At 35.3% G+C, this 14,104-nt stretch overlaps 1 protein-coding gene across 1 annotated transcript in view; it reads left to right on the forward strand.

The window, feature by feature from the left end:
- The window catches only part of colec12 (collectin sub-family member 12), a 131,912-nt gene extending 121,052 nt beyond the window's left edge, over window positions 1-10,860 (forward strand). Inside the window, exons 16-25 of the mRNA XM_015354420.2 lie at window positions 494-640; window positions 1,103-1,193; window positions 1,478-1,670; window positions 5,215-5,309; window positions 5,392-5,480; window positions 5,880-5,967; window positions 6,654-6,708; window positions 6,974-7,127; window positions 8,149-8,312; window positions 9,361-10,860. Coding sequence (XP_015209906.2) covers window positions 494-640; window positions 1,103-1,193; window positions 1,478-1,670; window positions 5,215-5,309; window positions 5,392-5,480; window positions 5,880-5,967; window positions 6,654-6,708; window positions 6,974-7,127; window positions 8,149-8,312; window positions 9,361-9,577 — 1,293 coding nt within the window. The 3' untranslated portion in view covers window positions 9,578-10,860. The remainder of the gene's footprint in view (window positions 1-493; window positions 641-1,102; window positions 1,194-1,477; window positions 1,671-5,214; window positions 5,310-5,391; window positions 5,481-5,879; window positions 5,968-6,653; window positions 6,709-6,973; window positions 7,128-8,148; window positions 8,313-9,360) is intronic.
- Window positions 10,861-14,104: the final 3,244 nt, after the last annotated feature.

Below are 14,104 nucleotides of genomic sequence, written 5' to 3' on the forward strand. Positions count from 1 at the left end.
GCATAAACATGTTTGTGGATTTCACATGTCTTATGGCCATATTATTGCATGGCCTTATTCATGATTATGCCTTTAGCTGGGTTGGCAGAAATGCTGGCAGTCTTGTTACCTTATTTATTAAAACACCCTCATAATAAAGTACTGATATTTTTTTTGCCTCGCATCTCAATATAATACAGAATACAATTTAACAGTAATGCAGAAAGCACCAAATTTAAATTTAGCATATCCTTTTTTTAGTGAATGGATAAAAAAAAAATATTGGATAAATAACTTACAAAACGTAGCCTTTCTTGTATTTCAATGAAATGACTTGTGAAATGGGTAACCTTTAAATTGTCAGTGATTTTTATGTTAATCTTTTTTTCAGTAAGTAGAAATTTCAATCTTTCAGCACATAAGTGACAGCATTTGTTAACCTCAGTCTGCCTTGCAATATATTTTATTTCAATTTCCAGCTGCTAAATTAACCTAATGTTCCTCTGCATTTCAGGGTCACCCAAAGGTGTGTGAGAAACTGAAGGCCCTGATGGTGGAATGGGCTGAGGAGTTCAGAAATGACCCCCAGCTCAGTCTCATATCTGCCATGATTAAAAATCTCAAAGAGCAGGGAGTGTCCTTTCCTGCTGCAGGCTCTCAGGTATGAAACCAGCATGCATGTGAGAATTTCTACTAAAAGAAGCAGCTAGTAGAGTTATTTCACTTTGAAGCACTAAATCAAGCCTTACTGTACCTTTGCCAAGAGCAAATATTTAGTTATTTTTAATTCCATCATAAACCAAGGCCTACTGCCTCATTATAAGTTCAGTGTTTCTTCTTTGGAGATTCTCTAAGAGATTAGATAGAATATTCCAGATGAGTTCTATCAAAGACCATTGTGCACCATGTACCAAAACCTAACCTAAGATACTGTAATCTTCAGTATCTTCTTAGATGTACTAATCATCCAAGCATCCTTTTTTATGTAGTACCGCGATATAGAGCACGGTGCAACTTTCATAAGAGACACAGAAATAATCAAATAGTGACTTCTTAACCTTGTACCAAAATAATTGCACATAATGACAAAGCTGACTCTACTGTTTTTTTTTCCTTGTTGCAGGCAGCAGAACAAGCTAAAGCAAGCCCCGCTCTGGTAGCTAAAGACCCCTCTACTACTGCAAATAAAAAGGAAGAAGAGGACTTGGCTAAAGGCAAGTTCAACCTTTTTATTCAAAATCCAATAAGTCTTAAAAAATGGCAGTAAGTTAAAACAACATAATTCGTTGAAATGTGTTGATAATTGCACAAAAACGTAAGTTGTCTTCTTGTGGTTTAACTCAATAAGTTGGAACTGTTAATGAAATATCATCTACACATTAAAAAAAAATGTTTTTACCATATAGATACTGTATATCTTTTCCTTGTGTTTGTTGTTGAGCATTTCATTCCTGGTGAAGTACATGTGGGTATATTATGATCTCTCTTTCATATGCAGCTATAGAGCTGTCATTAAAAGAGCAAAGGCAGCCCCAGTCAGCCCTCTCCAGTCTGTACCCCAGTGCTTCCAGCCTGGTAACAAATCATAAATCAGAGGGCAGAAAAGTGCGAGCCATCTACGATTTTGAAGCTGCTGAAGATAACGAACTGACTTTTAAGTCAGGGGAAATTATTACAGTCCTCGATGACAGGTGAATAATCTTTCTTATTTCTTTTAACACCCCTTTAAATAGCTACAAAGATAGAACAACGGGCAAATAGAAATAGAACAAAAGGCAGGGTGCAGTTCCACCTTATACTCTATGCTTCTAGGACCGGCTCCAGTTTGCCGTGACCCTCACCAGGAATAAGCAGCATTATGATAATGGATAGCTTTAGAAACAGGTCATTGCACTGTATTCTTTTTCTTCAGTCCCACACTATTCACGTTTTGTGCCCATTTTATTGTACGAGTTTTCCAATGAAAAAAATGTCCTGCTTTTTCTTAGTTGTTCTCTGTAAATATCAGCCAGTTTATAGCCCACCCAGCATGTTTAGTTTTTTTTTGTCATGTGCTTATTTAGATCATTCGCACACACTAGTATAATCGTTTTTTTTCTTTTCATTTGTATTTGTTCTTTACCTACAGCAAAGTGTTTGGGATTGTAGTGAAAAGGAGAATAATATGAATCTAATTTACTTTATGTTAATTTAGTTAGCCTGTATTTTTTCAAATGCAGTAAAATACAAAAAGAATATATAATAACGATTCCCTATACAAGCTCCGTTCAAATATCCCCTACTCCAAACTGGGTCTTTACCTTATAACCCGTAAAATATGGTCAAACAACTACAATGTACACCTCATTTATGTACGGACACTTATTAGCGCAATCTAGGCATAATTGTTTATCTGTGAACAATGTTGCCAACTAGACTAATATATTGCATTATATATGCAATAATATAGCATTGACTTTAACAACAGAATAATATTGTTACACTTCTCTTTTTGGAAAAAAATAACATAAATGAGCACGTGTACTGGCTTTTTTATATATAAATAGAGTGTCAGTGAGCATTCCTGGGTTAAACGTGTGTGTTTGTCGCTGTTTCTCTGACAACTAGAATCACATGGCTTTCCAAACGTATGTTATTCTTGATGTGAATCTGCAGAAATATGTACCATACGTGGGTTTTTGTCGACTCTTTAAACATTGAATGGAATACTTGACTACTGACTAGCATTTAACCTGGGAATGCTTACTGTCACATTGCTGTATTTCATGTGCTGTATACAGAAGATGGAACATGTGCTCCTTTAGATTGTTTTTCCCAAAAAGAGGAATGTGGCAGTATTCTTCTGTTAAAGTCAATGCTGCTTTGCACAGGACAATATTGTATATATATAATACAATATATTGATGTAGTAGGCAGCATTGTTCACAAATTAAGTATTGTGTTTAAACGCAATCATTTCCTCATATAAACACAATACTGTCTTGTTTAAATGCAATCATTTTCTCATTTAAATGCAATAATTTCCTTGTATAAACGCAATACTCTCTTGTATAAATGAGATCTTTTTTCTCCCTGGAGCTAATAAGTTTCCGTATTTATGTACAAGAACAAATAAACATTTAATTCACCAGACAGTACACATTGAAAAGAAGTGTGATAAATGAACAGGATGTAAAATGTTTGAGCAACCCAGGTTGAACAACCCAGGATACATTAAAATACTTGTTAGGTTCACATGAGAACGATATCTTCTGAATTTAATTATTTTCTGAGATATAAATTCGACATTACAAACCGGCCTTTAAATTGCACTTGGTTTAAGATAGTAATGGTATCAGTAGTTACATGGAAGCTCTTTGAAACTTGAGTCCCTCTTGGACTCCTGGCAAGAAGTACCAAATTTTAATGAGTCTGCAATATATACATTTTGACTAGATGTTCTTTAAACTTGTAACATCAGAAACATACAATGTACAGTGCCTTGCGAAAGTATTCGGCCCCCTTGAACTTTTCAACCTTTTGCCACATTTCAGGCTTCAAACATAAAGATATAAATTTTTTATTTTATGTGAAGAATCACCAACAAGTGGGACACAATTGTGAAGTGGAACGAAATCTATTGGATTTTTGAAACTTTTTTAACTAATAAAAAAATGAAAAGTGGGGCGTGCAAAATTATTCGGCCCCTTTACTTTCAGTGCAGCAAACTCACTCCAGAAGTTCAGCGAGGATCTCTGAATGATCCAATGTTGTCCTAAATGACTGATGGTGATAAATAGAATCCACCTGTGTGTAATCAAGTCTCTGTATAAATGCACCTGCTCTGTGATAGTCTCAAGGTTCTGTTGAAAGCGCAGAGAGCATCGTGAAGACCAAGGAACACACCAGGCAGGTCCGTAATACTGTTGTGGAGAAGTTTAAAGCCGGATTTGGATACAAAAAGATTTCCCAAGCTTCAAACATCCCAAGGAGCACTGTGCAAGCGATCATCTTGAAATGGAAGGAGTATCAGACCACTGCAAATCTACCAAGACCTGGCGGTCCCTCTAAACTTTCAGCTCAGACAAGGAGAAGACTGATCAGAGATGCAGCCAAGAGGCCCATGATCACTCTGGATGAACTGCAGAGAACTACAGCTGAGGTGGGAGAGTCTGTCCATAGGACAACAATCAGTCTTACACTGCACAAATCTGGCCTTTATGGAAGAGTGGCAAGAAGAAAGCCATTTCTCAAAGATATCCATAAAAAGTCTCGTCTAAAGTTTGCCACAAGCCACCTGGGAGACACCCCAAACATGTGGAAGAAGGTGCTCTGGTCAGATGAAACCAAAATCGAACTTTTTGGCCACAATGCAAAACGATATGTTTGGCGTAAAAGCAACACAGCTCATCACCCTCAACACACCATCCCCACTGTCAAACATGGTGGTGGCAGCATCATGGTTTGGGCCTGCTTTTCTTCAGCAGGGACAGGGAAGATGGTTAAAATTGAGGGGAAGATGGATGCAGCCAAATACAGGACCATTCTGGATGAAAACCTGTTGGAGTCTGCAAAAGACCTGAAACTGGGACGGAGATTTATCTTCCAACAAAATCTACAAAGGAATGGTTCACAAATAAACGTATCCAGGAGTTTGAATGGCCAAGTCAAAGTCCAGACCTGAATCCAATCGAGAATCTGTGGAAAGAGCTGAAAACTGCTGTTCACAAATGCTCTCCATCCAACCTCACTGAGCTCAAGCTGTTTTGCAAGGAAGAATGGGCAAGAATTTCAGTCTCTCGATGTGCAAAACTGATAGAGACATACCCCAAGCGACTTGCAGCTGTAATCGCAGCAAAGGGTGGCTCTTCAAAGTATTAACGCAAGGGGGCCGAATAATTTTGCACGCCCCACTTTTCATTTTTTTATTCGTTAAAAAAGTTTCAAAAATCCAATAGATTTCGTTCCACTTCACAATTGTGTCCCACTTGTTGGTGATTCTTCACATAAAATAAAAAATTTATATCTTTATGTTTGAAGCCTGAAATGTGGCAAAAGGTTGAAAAGTTCAAGGGGGCCGAATACTTTCGCAAGGCACTGTATTTTCTCTAACTAAGCAAGTGTTGCATTGATACAGTAGCCTGAAATACTGTAAATGCATTTACAAAGAAGTACTGTATTAGTAACCTGAAATGGATCATAGTAAAATAATTCTGTAGTTCTGGTGTCTTTTTTTGCTTTGTATTTTTCCCACAGTGACCCCAACTGGTGGAAAGGAGAAACATATCAAGGAGTTGGCTTGTTTCCTTCAAACTTTGTGACTGCTGACCTGACTGCAGAGCCAGAAATGAGTGAGTATAAGAAAGCTCTACATCCAGTGTTTTGTTTTATAAGGAAGATTAGATGTAGATAAATATTAACTTGTTTTCACAGTAAAAACGGAGAAGAAAACGGTACAATTCAGTGATGAAGTTCAAGTGGAAACTATTGAACCTGAGCCAGAGCCAGTTTATATTGATGAGGTAAATATGTTCAAACTTGTCCCATGCCACACTTTGGTTTGCATTGACCAAATGTGTATTAGTTCAGTAGATGCATGATGGTGGGACACGATGTGTTAAGCATAACAAACAAGGAAACACCAGTGATCCCACAGTTGCATTCTGTGTTGAATACAATTAAATAGTTGTGATAATAGTTGTATATATAGATTCCTTGTGTCCAACAGATCTTTTGGATTTTACAAGTAGATTCTATTGAAAACAATACTGTTTCTAGACTGCATTTTGAACACATTGTTAAAATCGCTTTTTTTTTCACAAGTTTCACATTTGACATGAGGATTCTGTCCACTAGAAACCAGTTTTGAAGAATAGTACTAAAACGGTTAAGAGTTTTAAAGCATTGCTTCTAATTTTCAGGAAAAAATGGATCAGTTGCTACAGATGATACAAAGTGCAGATCCTACAGACAATCAGCCTGATCTCACAGAATTGCTTCAGCTGGAAGGTAAAATGATGTAAACCCAGTGGGTTTTCTTGAGCTTAAATCTTTCATTTATGAAATACAGTTTATCTATGAGAGATCATACAGCATGAGCATTATACAGAAGAACTAAGATATTGGAACAGACTGAAGAAAGGATATCTGAGAGGCTTAAGGATTTTACCTTTGTGAAGGGAATACATAAGGAGACCCTGTTTGTTGTTTAATTAACTTCAGCAGTCAGAGCGCAATGATAGTAAAGTATCCTTGTTAAAAATTGTCCAGGTGCATTCACACTTGAAAACACTTATTCTTAAAGGAATTCCCAATGCACTGCCACATTATGGTGGCATGCTGTATTGTATAATGATGGATGATTGAAAATGATGCTCGAGGCAGTAATAGGACCATATAGATTGTAAGATGGTAAGCTCTTGGTTTGCCATATCTGACTTCTTTTGTTGTTTGATACATTTTAATCAAAGAAATAGTTAATAGCCACTAAATAAATCAGAAAAGTAACTTGTCTGGTGTAAGCCAACATTGTTTCTAGTACTATAGATTTCTGGTCTAAGTTACAACCAGTAACGTTTGCTTTTGCTATACAGTATTTCTATACTGATAGTGGGAGAACACTGTACTTAACATTTAGAAATGTATTCAATGTTTCATCTATCATCATTTTATATTGATTTTTTTTTGTATTATAGTGGCTTGCAATCAAATGGGACCTCTCATTGATCAAAAACTAGAAGATATTGACAGGTATTAAGCCTTCTCCTAAATTATTTGTGTTAATTACCTTGTCAGGTAATGTGGATATAAGGTAATATAAATATTATTTTTTTCCGATTGTACAAAATCATATTTCGATGAAATGTTTTTACCTGTACAACCGTGTCTTGTTAAAATGTTGTTCCAAAATTTCGGGAATATAAATATTGACCTATGTCCTTGGAATAAAAATTAGCACTGTAAGTTTTTCTTACCATTTGTTCGAAGACTGACGGCTGCTTGCTTCTTCTCTCAGGAAGCACTCTGAGCTGTCAGAGCTGAATGTAAAGGTGATGGAGGCCCTTTCACTGTATGCCAAGCTGATGAACGAAGACCCCGTGTACGCCATGTACGCCAAACTGCAGAGCCAGCAGTACTATATGCAGCAGCCTGCTTCGGGAACACAGCCGGTATAAAGGATTTTTTTCTTTCTCTTAGGTGTGAGCTAAAAGTTTTTTAAACTGATATATTCTTAAACTTCCATTTAAAATATTGTGAATGTGTGCTAATCATTGTTTTTAACAGTCATAAAAGATAAGTGACCTGGGAAATGTAGTATTAAAACTACCCCCTTATCCATATCAGCCATTTTTTGAAATGACCAAATCCTTTTAGTTTATTGTTTATAAACTGAAAATGTTCTAGTGTGCCAGGATTTGGCATGACATAAATGAAACACAATTATGTTGAACAGTATTAACACATTCTTTGTATTAATTAAACCAACAGAAGCCCAAAAACATACAGTATAAGTGTAGGTTTTCCGAATTACCTTTTTGATGTAAAAACTGTAATGATCACACAGTCACTCAAGGGCACTCATTCTTGTCAGATAGTTCCAGTATGGTTTTGGCTTTGTGTTTTAGGTCACTGTTTTAATGAAATATGAATTTTAAACCCAGTTTTAGATCCTTGACTTACTAAAGCAGGTTTTTCACCAGGATTCACCTCTACTTTGCCATATCCATTTTCCCTGATTCCTGTGAACCTTCCCAATGCTTGCTGTTGAGAAGCAGGTTTGATGTGCTTCAAATTTTCAATATGTCTCACCAGGCCACAAAACCTTGCGTCACATTTTAATTTGCATAGTTCTTTAAGTGTTCAGGATTCAGGATTCTTGTGTGCTCCAGGTTTTGCCTGGGTTTGACCTTATACCCCCTCAAATGGACCTGGACATTTTTCAAAGTGTGGGGCAGTGAGAAAGCTTGTTTGCTTTATTGTTACCAGTAACCTGTTTTTGCTCTCTGAGTGTTTTTAGCTTGTCTTTAATATGAATCTCTTTATTTTTTTCACACAAATGTAATTGACGAATTGTGTGTTGCCAAATGTTGTTTTCAATGGGAATCATTGTGATTTGCTGTATTTTGTAGTCTTATGAACTTAGTAAGAAAGGTTAGGGTGCGAGGATAAACACCCCGTGTTTACTTCTAGGGTTACCCAGGTCAGACACAGAGCAGCACATATGCAGTGAGTGGGACTGCTGCCATGGCAACAGTCCAGGGATACAGTGTGCCACAAGAACAGCTGGCTTCAGTGAACCAAGGAGGACTCCCCCACAGCCCAAATCCTGCCATGACCTCACAGCCTGCTCCAAGGTAACAGTGCTGTTTTCAGCTTTCCGTATCCTTCATTGCTGATATTGGAGGAAATTCTGTTTATGGGAATCTAATTGGATCTATTTATGTGCCATTTGTTAAGTGTTCAGGTACAGTATATAATTTAAACATTTTAACACAATTATCATGAGTTCAAATTGTTTCAGTAGTAGAATACTATTTTACAAGTATTTTCAGATGAGCACCTTATTCTTTGTTTTAGAGCTATTTATCCAAACACCATCATCTAGAGTCTTTAGAGTTTTTGTGGTTAGTTATCTGCTCTGCAAGGTGTTAAGCATGTAGTAGAGCATTTCCAACAGTAATTTTCAAGACTTATAAATAATAGTGTCTCTGCTGTTTATTTGGACTAGATGAAAACTATTACAAATTACTGAGCTTAGATGTATTGAACAGCTATAACATTCAAATACACAATTTAAATGCTGATGACATCTCTTTTGCATGCATTTAAAGCATAAATGTTGAAAATAGTGCGAAGCTTGTATGTGCTTTGTATTTTATAATAAGAACAGGAAAATATCCTCATTGGATTTTATTGCTCTGCCTGGCTAAGTGTAGCTGTAGTCAAGTGCGACTTGATGCCTCATTGAAAAATAAGATGTACTAATGAGAAATCTATGGTCTAATCTAATCTATCTTTTCAAAATGTTTTTATTTATTAAGCTGAAAAAATAATATGTATTAAAGTAAATCTCAATATTTTTTAATCTTTTGAACCAAAAAACACCCTGATTATACAGTGTGACATTAAATATGTTCTTCATTCCTGGTAGAAGTCAGTGAGGTATACTATACATTGATCAGATTGCACTTGGGATAAAATCCGGACCTTTTTTGAGATTTTGAGATTTTTCTCAACATGTAAGACTTGATTCAGTCAAGTCTATTCAGTTATATCACATAATGTGCGAAATGACATCATTGCATATGTATTCTCTGTGTTACACCACTGTTGAGAATTGGTTGCCAAGTGTTAGCTCATGTAAGTAACAAAATTCTGGTTCTTGTTTTTATGGTCAACCAGCACGATAGTGAACTCGACTCCGGGCACTGCATACATGAGCCAGCCGGCAGTCTACAGTCCCCCACCTAATGCTGTGGCTGTTTCCAATGCTGAAATGACCTCCTACCAGAATGCCAGTGTGTCCCAGATGTCAAACTACACCCTTGCCTCTCAGAGTCTTCCCCAGCCGACAGACACCCAGCAGCAGTTGCAGTACTCCCAGAAAGCACTGCTATAGGACTTTGGACATTAATCTAGCATTTATCATCTGGATCATCTCCCTTTCGTAGAAGAATCTGATTGCAGGAACTGATCACAATGTGCAATGACTGGTTAAGAGGGGTTCTATTTTTTACAGAACACTAAAATGAAGGACAATAGCTTAGGTTATTTTCTTCTATGTAACAGGGTTTTTAGTATTCACTAAAAACTCAACACCAAGTATAGTGCGGCTAATATGATAAATTCAGAATAGCTAAGACATGTATGTTGTACATATAACGGAATGGGGGCGTTTTTATTTGTCATTTTGGCTAGCCTTTTTTGATCACATCGGCAACTCTTACTCAGTGTTACATTGATTAATGGTATAGTAAATTTGTCAAAGAAATTGATGTTTTTGTAGTGTATTTTAATTTATATTTGATTTTTTAAGGCAGCAGTATAAGGAATGTATTTAGAAAATATTGTCAACATGATATTCTGCATTCTTCGGTTATTTTAAACTACTGTTTGAAAAATCCCTTTGTGATTGTTTATCACATGAACTCCATCATGGATGGAAATGAATGCTTTAATGAGGAAAATAAATGAAACAAACCTTGACCAAATCCCACTTTGTAATATTTATACAGTAATTAACACTAATCGGGACATGTGTCATAAGTTTGAAGCTGAGAAACAAGATGTTTTAGTTTAATTATTAAATAATAAAATGGGCATCTCTGCTTTGTTTTTAGGTTCAGGGTTCTCCAGTAACTGTATTTGAATATTCAAATTTCAGGAAAACATTTTATGCAATATGATATACATTGAGAAGCCTTTGGACTGTATCTCATGAAGTTGGGCTCTAAGGAGCTCATTCTAATCTTAGTTATCTCAGGTGCACTATGAGTTGCCACATATCTCAAAATTTCAAGCACAAAACGTAGAGTTCATTTCAAACCCCAATTTTTTTTTAGTAACTGGGTCTCAGCTCTTCTTCTCTGTGAAGGTGTTTTCTCTACAATTAAAATTTACCCCCTTCCAGATTCCAAAAAGAAGCTGTCGCACTGAGTTTTCTTGGAATTTTAGATAAGAGCTTAAGCAGCCCTGATCTAATGAAATTTGTGGACGATATCAAAACTTTGTATGATGTCCATGACCAAGTATTTTTTCTTCTAGTAGCAGGATCACCAAGCTTATATGACATAAGTGCAGATACTTAATATCACTAGTACCCTGAATGGTGTCACAGTATCTCTGATGTAAAGAACATTTTATTTGTACTTATTTTAATAAAGGATCGATCACTCAGCATAATTCTTGTCTTTTGAGTGATGATTTTTTCTTTTAAGTATTTTTTAGTTTCCCATAATCAAGATGAAGGTTTACTGGTACAGTATGTCATGTATTTTTAGCACATTTGGAGACAAAAATACAATTAAGTTACCTTAGAATCAAGATTCAGTTTTATTTCCATGATGTGCCTAAGAATTACACAGTACAGTGACTTGAGCACCTGGGTAAGATACTGTAGAAGAAGTGTGTGATCTTTTTATCTCCTGTTATATTTATGCTTGATGATTTAACATTGCTGCTTTACTTTATGTAGGTATTGAAGGATGCACAATAAGATAGTAAACCTACTAAAATTTGTGTTTTACATTTAGCTTTTAAATGACTTGACACAGGTGACAAAGTTACATTTTCTGATATATACTGTATGAAATGTGAATTTCTGTGATTTCCATGCACTAAAAAATATAGAAATCAAGGAAGAGATGCAGTCCTGCACAAGAATGTGTTGTATTTAATGGCCTGAATACATTGCAAATTACATATTCAGGCATTGGATATACAGTATGTACTGTATGTGTGTATAAACAGTAAACGCTCAGTATTTGTACTAGATTTGTACTCTATAACATTCATGCATGTGTATGTACAGTACTAGATTCTGTCAAATTAACACCATAGGGGTGCAGAATTGCCATTAATGAATAAAGGGTTTGTGGGTAGTGTGACTCATACTGCAGCAGCATTGCAGGCACACTGTAGGCAGATAGTGTGTAGACTACCTTTGCAGTGAGTCATGTTAAAAACTTAAAGCAGAGCACATAGTCACACGCTTAAACATTACAATACGAGATGAAATGATCAGCTTTAAAAGTACAAGGGAATTTACTGAATTATAAAATTATTACACTGATAACTTCAACTAAACTCTAAGGTTCGGATGTGCCTGGGATATTACACTACCTGCCTGTGACTTAAATCTTGAAACAGTGGCACATCATTACCACTATACCTCCTGGGGTAGGGCTTGGATTAGTTGGCCAAGGATTGCTTTTTTCCAAGCAAAACTGCAACCCCCTGGAAGTTCATGGACAGTCGGTGGAGGACATGACTGACTTGATGGATGGGATGTTCAAATACTATATTACACTTTCAGCAAGTTGAGAGTGATCATCATGGCTAGGCATGGCTACTTACTTGGCTAAATCTGTGATATTCAATGTATGAAATACATCTGGGGAAATGTACCGTATTTTATATAATAATGCACAAATAGTGTGTTTTTAAGGTTTTTTTTATGGTGCTTCATGTGATTAAAACACTTTATTAGCTATATGTTTTCCACATAATGAAGATTTCCTCATAACCCCTTCTTGAAGATTCTTATGGATTGTCTTGTATCTCAGTCTTACTGTGTTTAGATGCTGAGGACTGTGTATCCACTTTTTTGACCAAGGAATAATGCACTACAGGACAATGCTAAAGAATACTAACAACTCATTGTTGAAAGCAGCGTTAATCATGCATCTTAAATTTTTAATTTTTCCTTTATACTGTATGTATACAGTAGATTAGTTCATCTCCCAAATGAAATTAAAAAATAATTTCAGGAGACATTTATTTTTATTAACTTTTAAACTTTTCTGTCAAACTGAGATGGACTGACTTTAAAAGCTTCATCTTGCACTACTATATATTAATCAGTTCCCTCTATATGCTAGCTGAAGGTATTGGAAAGATAGTCTGATTTAAAAAACAGAATTTGTAACCGTTTTGCCTAAACCATTCATTGGGGGTCAATAAAAAATAATTTTGTACATACGCCAGCTGCAAACTTGAATTTCTTTAAATGCATGAAATTAAAACATGTACAGCATTTACTCAGGCAGACCAAATGCACTGAATGATACTAAAATCAGAATTCAGAATTCAAACAAACTGTCTCTCAAATTAAATATTAGATTAAATCTAAGATTCATTTTAAAATACATTTTCTGATTTCTACAATTGCAGTCCCTTCTCAAAAGATTTAATATTATCAAACCTCTCTGATGTGGTTTGGCAACTGCGCGCTTTGCTAATTACAAGCACTTAGCAAAATCTTGATAATAATCTAAAAATTATTTTAGATTATTATATGCTACTCCACTCATTCTGGGGGTCATGATTTGTAAAAAATAATTTATTTTTGGCATTTATTGAAGAGAAGACTGTGCTAATATACAGTGCATCTCAATCTCTAGAAACGTTTGATAAAAATAATGTTTGTGAGCTCTTAAGTAACACGTAACAAGTAAAAAAATATAAAACCTGCACACAAAATTAGGGTTCTTGTTTGACCATTACAATTTCCAGTCTAATTAAATATTTATTGTTCGAATTTAAGAAAACAGGTCACAGGTGGAATTTGAAAAGGGTCTGAAGAACCTAGAGCTATTTTGTCTGGAAATCCCTTATCATAGCACAGTACTGGAAGTGTTTTGTCAATGTAATCTGTATCAGCAAATCTATTTACAGAGAGGGTTTGTAAAATACTAATTTCAAGCGCGTGAATGATGTTTTTTATTTTAAAAATAATTATACATAAAAAATATAGCTCTGTACATGGCTGTTATGATTACAATAAGACTTTTTAGATTTGTAGATCATTTTTGGCTATTTGATTTTTTGTTCTGATTTCATTGGGGGTATAAATACATATAGAGGGAACTGTAGTTATTAAACAAGTTGTGTAAGTGTAAAATGCTGTTGTTGGTGGTTTCTCTGTGATTGGGCTGGATATTCTGGACAGATCTGTCCCTGTAAGCAGATGTAAAAAAAGAAATCATTCTTATACTGGTGAAAATTATTTAAAGAGATAATATAATACAGACATTTAACAGTACATACATGATTTAGAATACTACTGTTAAATTATTAACATGCTTTTCACGTTTTTCAAACATTGATGAGAACTCTGATAATATGTCCAATTATTTTTAAATGCTTTGTTGTTTGGTATAGAGAGTGGTTACGTGTAAAATATCCTTTTCGCACCTTGTTTTTTTCTGCACCATTTACAAGCACATTTTTATATAGTATTTACTTCCAGAAAATGACATTTTGATTAATTCTGATGGAATGTGGCTTCACGCCATTATTTCTAAAATAAAATCCTAGTACAAAAAGTCCTTGTTTTGTCCAGTGTGATTAATCTTTACGATAAAGTTGATTATGAAAAAAACTTTGTCTGCCATTTGTAACTTATAGAAAATGATAATTATGGAAA

Source organism: Lepisosteus oculatus, chromosome 6, assembly GCF_040954835.1.
Source record: "Lepisosteus oculatus isolate fLepOcu1 chromosome 6, fLepOcu1.hap2, whole genome shotgun sequence".
Taxonomy (NCBI): Eukaryota; Metazoa; Chordata; class Actinopteri; order Semionotiformes; family Lepisosteidae; genus Lepisosteus; species Lepisosteus oculatus.